We start from the raw sequence: 6,585 nt of genomic DNA on the forward strand, positions 1-6,585 counted from the left end.
TTAAAAAATAGCTAATAAATGAGGAAAAACTTATTAATTTTAAAAATTGAACTCCGATCATTAGATTGCACAACCACATGTCCACTCAGCCGAAGCTCTCCGTGGAGGAAAAGGAAGACGCTCAAATGAAGCCTCATGAGTCGATATTGCCACTGTGCAAGCGCACACTGCGGAAGAACAACAACGAGAAAAAAAAAACAATATACTGATGTGAGAAAAGGAAACAAATCTTAAAGAGCTTTCATCCTATGATGATAGAGTTCAGTTGTAAGATAATTATTTCACATCTGGATCTGATAGCAGACCTGTTTCTTTATTTACCTCGAATACATGCATCAAATCGATTTGATTGATGGCGTTTTAAGTGGTAATTCGTGTTCTTTCGTCGTTCTCGTTCTACCGTGGCAGTACTAGAGCTTCCCGCAGTCGTAGTCGGCCATGTCGACCATCACTCTGGCTAGCAACCCCGACAGGAACTTCTCTCTGAGGAACTTGATCGCCGGGTTGCTGCTCTGCTGCACGAAGCCGACGACGTACGCGGCCGTGACCAGCCGGATGGCGCGCCACCTCCGCTCCTCGGCGTACTTCGCCAGGGCGGCCTCGGCGCTCCCGTGCCCGCCGGCGGCGAAGGCCACGCCGAGGCACCGGGCGAGGACGACGCCATCCTCGAGCGCCGCGCAGCCGCCCTGGCCGAGCTCCGGCGTCATCGGGTGGAACGCGTCGCCGGCCACGCACACGCCGCCCCTGCAGATGCTGCCCCGGACCAGCGACAGCGGGGACCGGAACCGCAGCGGCGACGACACCACCTCGCTCATCTCGCTCCGCTCGATCACGTCCAACGCCTCCGCCGGGATCTTGGCGGCCTTCAGCTTGGCCAGCACGTGCTGCCGCATCTTGGCCACGCTCTCCTCCGCGTCCCCGTCGGCCGGGGACGGGTACCAGGTGTAGTTCCAGTACACGGAGGTGTCGGAGCATGGGAGCACGCCGGAGCGGAAGCCCTGCCCGATGAACTGCAGGATCTCGGGACGGAAGCCGTGGCCGTCCGGGTACTCGGCCATGCCCCTGGTGGCGGACCGCCCGGAGAGGATCGGCTTGGGCAGGCCCAGCCACTTGGCCACCACCGAGTTCACTCCGTCACACCCCACAAGAACCTGCACGTATCATCCGGTCGGCGGTGTGAGATCCTGTTACTGTTACTGCAGTGCAGACAAGAAGAAGAAGAAGAGATGCACACTGCATCGTCATGTCTTACGTTGGCTCTCATGGTGGAGCCGTCGGCCATGTGCAGGAGCTTGACGCTGCCTTCTTCCTCGATGGCGACGATCTTTGAGGAGTACCTGATGGTGCCCTCCGGCAGCTCGTTCTCCAGCGTCTCCAGCAGGAAGTTGCGCTTCACGCAACGAATTTCGTGAGGACCGCTGAAGGAACCATGATATTCGCAGTCAGATTAATGGTCAGAGAATTGCTCGTAAGACTGTACGTAGTACAGTGAGAAACTGTCAGGTCGTGCTTCTGTAATCCAGTGAGCATGGTTTCAGATCCCCTACCTTTTGCCCTGCATCTTTAGGCTCACTTCCGCGGCAGCCTCGCCTGTGGATGCAGAGAAGGCCACCAGCCTGCGAACAAGTAGAATAACCCAGTGACACTGAGCTACAACTTCTACTGCCGATAATGTCAGAACTACAGGTGGAACTACAAACTGTTAACCATTTTGTTCCCTCGAGGCCTTCTCGTGGTGGTTCGATGAACAAAATATTTATAATTTCCCTTTTAGTACGTGCAATTATCATGTGTCCAACTGGTGTTGGAGTTTAGAAACCAACTTTGCAGAGATAATGGCTGGTGGAGAAAAACAGACATTTGCCAAAAAAGGGAAGCTACATCTAAATTTAAAAGTGTTGAAGTAAGTTGACAGGTTTGACCATGACTCAATTATTCCGGGGTGGCACTGTCAGTCAGTATCTGTACGTACGTACGTCCCCATCTCTAGAGAAAAGCTTTGGCCGGTTGGTTGAAGAAGGAAAGATTACCTCTCGTAGAGCAGGTGGTGCTCCCTGATCTTGTCCCCGACGCCGAGGGCATCGAGCGCGCGGAAGGCGTTGGTCCATGTGTTGAACGCGTACCCCGACGCCCGCAGCGTCGCCGACGACTCCAGCACCACGCTCCGAACCCCTTTCCTGCACCGCACAACGCCACTCGCTCGTCAGCTCGATCTCGCATGCAGGCCGGAGCTAGCGCCGAACCGATCAAGACGAATCTTCAGTTACCTGTGCAACCCCAGGGCCGTGGCGAGTCCGGCGAGCCCGGCGCCGGCGATGACGATCTCCTCGACGCCCTCCATCCACCGCACGGCGTCGCTTGTGTTAGCCGGAAAGAAATAGCAGAGTGGTGAAGAGTGAGACCGAGTGAGCCGCACGAGCCGATGGAAGGAAGCAGGAGCTTCACTGGGTGACGCATTTATAATTATAACAGCATGGATTGGAAGGTGGGTGGAAGGCCGATCGAGGAGATGATGATCCCATCTTCACGTGACAAATTGGATGGATGGAGGCAGGTCGGTTGGATGGCCGGATTCCTTGTGCTGGACGGGGAAGGAGAACTCTGACTTTGGTCCAGCGCGGCGGCCGCCCACGTCCGGGCGCTCACGTCGCCAGCCGCAGGGTATGGCCGAGGAGATTCTTGGCAAGTGCTCCTGCCGTTACCGTGAACGGTTTCAAGATTGTAGTGCTACTGTGTGTGGCCGTGCGCCCATGTGTGGTGGCGTATCTCCGTCGCAAAATTGGTCGTATCATGAACGTCGACGCATGATGAATTGGATCTGAAACTTTTCCACCCTTAGGCCAACCCTACATAACGATTCCAAACGGACGTCTGGTTTGGCCGGATTTGATCCGTTGGAACGGCAATGGGTTCGTCCATGTCCGTCTCTGTCCGTTGGATCGTGCGAGCGACCACCGCGCGGCCGCATCTCAAATCATGTCCGTGTTGAACTTGATTTAAAAAAAACTTAATTAAAAATAAATAAGCTCAGTTTAAAAGCTTAAAACATAATAAGATTAACATTAATAAAGGTCTAGTTTTCACGATCACAAAACGGCCCAATTTTTAACATAATTAACATAAAAAAAAAGTAGCCCTCCCGTCGTTGCCGTCGCCATCGCCGTCTTCACTGATCGCCGGTGTTGTCGTCGTCGCCGTCGGTGACGAGGTCGACGTAGAGCGGCGGCGTCCAGAGGTGGGCCGGCCGTCCCTGGTGCGCGGGGGCGTGCTGGAAGCTGGCTCGCAGCACCCCCTTCCGTGGCGAGGCCTCCCGCTTCAGTGACCGCGACGGCGTGGGGCACCAGTTCATGGCCCCCACTGTCTGCGCCATCTCCAGCGCGATACACGACCAGCCCCACGACGCGCCAACGAGCTCCGGCGGGAACGCGGCCACCTCCTCCTCCTCCATCGACTCGGGATGGCGACGTCGCCGGTCGTAGAGAGGGCCATGGCGTGGTCCATGCCCGGTCATTGATGCTCATCATGCGTCGCCATGGAGTCATCCATGACGCGCTGAATGAGCCGGGCCTCCTCCTCCTCCGTCATGCGAGGAGGTGAAGGTGGTGACGGAGACGGCGAAGACGACAACATGGGCGTGAGGTCGCGAACCCGTGTACGCCCGCACCTCCCGTGTCCGCCACGGCCCCGCGACCGTCCCGATGAAGTACGAGGCACGACGCACGTCGTGCTCGTCCCTGAGCCATGTGTCCCAGAGGGTGTTGTCGGCGGCGTACCTCGGGTTGTAGTATAGGTCGTCGGGGAGGAGGCGGCGACGTCGCTTGATCTCCTCGCGGCGCGCACGGCCGCTCGTCGGCACCGGAGGGATGGGAACGCGGTCGGCGGAGAGATGCCACGCGTTGGGGAGGTGGACATCACTCCACGGGATCGGCGTCCTCGTCTCCCAGTAGCGCCGGCAGACCTCAACGTTGAGGTACTGCCAATCGTGATGGCCGGCGGCGGGCCTGGGAGCAATGGAGAAAGGAGCCGCGGCCTGGCGCGGTGGCGATGCGGCCTCCTCCTTGACGGAGCCGTGGCGGCGTCCCGATGAGGAGCCAGCCTCACGGTCGTGGGTGCCTTTACGGCCGTAGTTCCACAGACCCATGGTTGCGGCGGCCGGCGAGCTCGAGGAGGAGGCTAAGGTTTCGCGAGGGGGCTATCGGGTTTCGAGGAGGCCGCGCGGGTGGCGATGGAAACTGTGAACGACCGGTCCACAGCTTCCTCATTTAAGAAGGACCGCGATCGTCTCCTGGACGGATGACAAGCGGGCCCGGCCGCTCGTGTGCATTGATGTGGGTGGGTGGAAGGTTGATGACCGCCTGCCACGCGTCCCGACGCGGACGAGCCCGCTTTTGTTTGGTGTCCGCCGCGACCCAAATCCCGCGCAATTTGCGTGCAAAATGGATCGTGTCGGACACGAAACGAACAGAATGAATCCGAAATGTCTCGCGCTGGACCGATCTGTTTGTTCGTTTTACCTCAAACAGACAAGACTGGATAGAAAATGGGCGTGCGATGGAGTTGGCCTCACAATCGATTGGAGCCTGAAAGAAGGAAACTGCCTAGGTGGTTTCCTTCAGCTAGCAGCTGATTGATTATGTGGCAGAGGGAGCTAGTGAAAGACAACTGAAAATCCCTGGAGCAGATCAATGATTGCAGTACTTTGGACTCCGCACTCGCGTTTGTTGGTCGCAACATGCGCAAAGTGGCCGATCATAAAGCATGGACCTCAAAAGGCATGCTGCTCCTGTCAGGCCGTGAGACCTGTTGTGCTCATTATTTTTTCCTGTCGGCAAAAAGAAAGAGCGAAAACTTTAATAACAAATCGAGCAAAAAGCACAGCTTTGCAAGAGGCCAAGCAGCAGGGTAGCCCAGGCCAAACACGAGGTTCCAATCCTGTAGTAAGGGCAACTCTAATGGCACCTAAATCCTAAGGCCTTTGGGGTTCATTTTACCGATTTTCAAAACTAGCTCCCAATAAAATATGCATTAAAAATGATGTCTTGATTAGGCGCTAACCTTAAAACCGAACATGGATCCTTCCACGGACAGACAGAGGACTAGTCCATGGCGGATCGGGAGTCGGCCATCTAACGCTATTCGTATATATTTTAAAATGAATTTAAGCAAATAGAATGATTTTCATCGAACACGTCATTTTTCATTCTAGTACGGACACAATTTTCATATAAGGAGCAATATTTCGGTCATTTAATGAAAAACTAAAAAAAAAAAAGCTTGTACCGGAAGACCACCTCGTACATGTGACCATCCTGCCCGACCACGCAGTCGTCATCGTCCGTGCCACGGCCTAGCGCTAGCAGAGGAGCCACGCTTTTTCCTCATGCGCAGTGTGGAAGGCCACCGCGGCCAATGCCGACGATGTACGCGGGGATCTGGCGGCAGCCTTGCCTCCGCCGGCATTGATGGAGGAGTCGCTAAGCGACCATTCCTCACCGTCAAGGCGGCGGCGGCACCTCGCAGCCGTCTTCGCGGTGCTGAGAGAGCAGTCGAGGGCCCTCGCGGTGATGGCCTGCAAGTGCACATGGTTCAGTTATAGCTTTTTCAAAGTAAGACTATCGATGGCATAGGGAGCATATGAATCAATCTTTTGTCTTTTGAATGGTTTGAATACTATGCTTGTAATTCGTTACTAACCCGAAGCACTTGTAATAAAATAGAAATACTGTAACAAGCATACAAGTAATTATTAAAACGAAAGCAAACCATGAAGGTTGCAGTTTTTGAACCAGTAGGAATAAAGTGTTCCCAAGGAATCCGGAATCCCCTCTAGTGCGTTTCTATAATGGTTCCTAAACACAATGCTACGTCGGAGTCCTAAGTCACTTTGCATATTTTTATTTATGGACAGAGTCGGTACAGATACGTGTATACACTACGCAGCCACGTATCACATACACCACCATCGTTCTTTCCCAGTCCGGTTATCAAACGGTGATTAAGGGGAGAAAGATCGTTGTGGACGCAACATATAAGTGGTTTTTGTTTCACCCCTTGCCGCAACGACTTCTACGAAGGGAGATGGGACCTATCACATCGCCCACTTCCGCTACCACACTATTCGCCAACAGTAATGATCTTCTGTCCAAACTTAACGTATATTGGATGATCGACTTCACCCAAACGTCGAGAAGATCATTAATATAAACAAGTAAATTGAATATTAAATTCTAATATCAAGCGATCTAATGCGCACTAGGGTTCATCAATATCCCCGAAAATGGAGGGAACTACTCACTTATGGAAACAACAATCATCATATCACTGGGGATGAAGATCACGAATGGATCACACATGCAACACAAGAGCTCTCCCTAATAGGATTCCCAAGATTACAATGGGTTGGATTTGGATAATGATGACGATGACAGTGGTGATGATGTTGAAGCCTTCCTCGATGATGGTGGTAGAAGGCGGCAGCCTCCGCCTTGCCAATTCCTCCCTTCGGATCGCTCCAGAGGCTAGGTTTCCTCCTTATGGACGAGTTTTGATCTCTCTCTGCGTATGATTTCCGATACGATCCACGGG

At 54.0% G+C, this 6,585-nt stretch overlaps 1 protein-coding gene across 1 annotated transcript; it reads right to left on the bottom strand.

Moving 5' to 3' along the window:
- Positions 1-211: 211 nt before the first annotated feature.
- Positions 212-2,655, bottom strand: LOC123449476 (monooxygenase 2-like). Its single transcript, XM_045126714.1, has 5 exons — positions 2,268-2,655; positions 2,031-2,177; positions 1,548-1,616; positions 1,253-1,418; positions 212-1,151 (listed from the first exon to the last, which is right to left on the bottom strand). The coding sequence occupies exons 1-5, from the start codon at positions 2,339-2,341 to the stop codon at positions 411-413; spliced, it is 1,197 nt and encodes a 398-aa protein (XP_044982649.1). The 5' UTR covers positions 2,342-2,655; the 3' UTR covers positions 212-410.
- Positions 2,656-6,585: the final 3,930 nt, after the last annotated feature.

The sequence above is a fragment of the Hordeum vulgare genome, chromosome 4H (genome assembly GCF_904849725.1).
Source record: "Hordeum vulgare subsp. vulgare chromosome 4H, MorexV3_pseudomolecules_assembly, whole genome shotgun sequence".
Taxonomy (NCBI): Eukaryota; Viridiplantae; Streptophyta; class Magnoliopsida; order Poales; family Poaceae; genus Hordeum; species Hordeum vulgare.

Bases quoted from the DNA above. Each gene is read 5' to 3' on its own strand.
- LOC123449476 (XM_045126714.1), bottom strand. From the start codon at position 2,341: ATGGAGGGCGTCGAGGAGATCGTCATCGCCGGCGCCGGGCTCGCCGGA. The intron at 2,178-2,267 runs GTAACTGAAGAT...TGTGCGGTGCAG, and splicing joins ACGGCCCTGGGGTTGCACAG to GAAAGGGGTTCGGAGCGTGG. The intron at 1,617-2,030 runs GTAATCTTTCCT...ACTTGTTCGCAG, and splicing joins CACCACCTGCTCTACGAGAG to GCTGGTGGCCTTCTCTGCAT.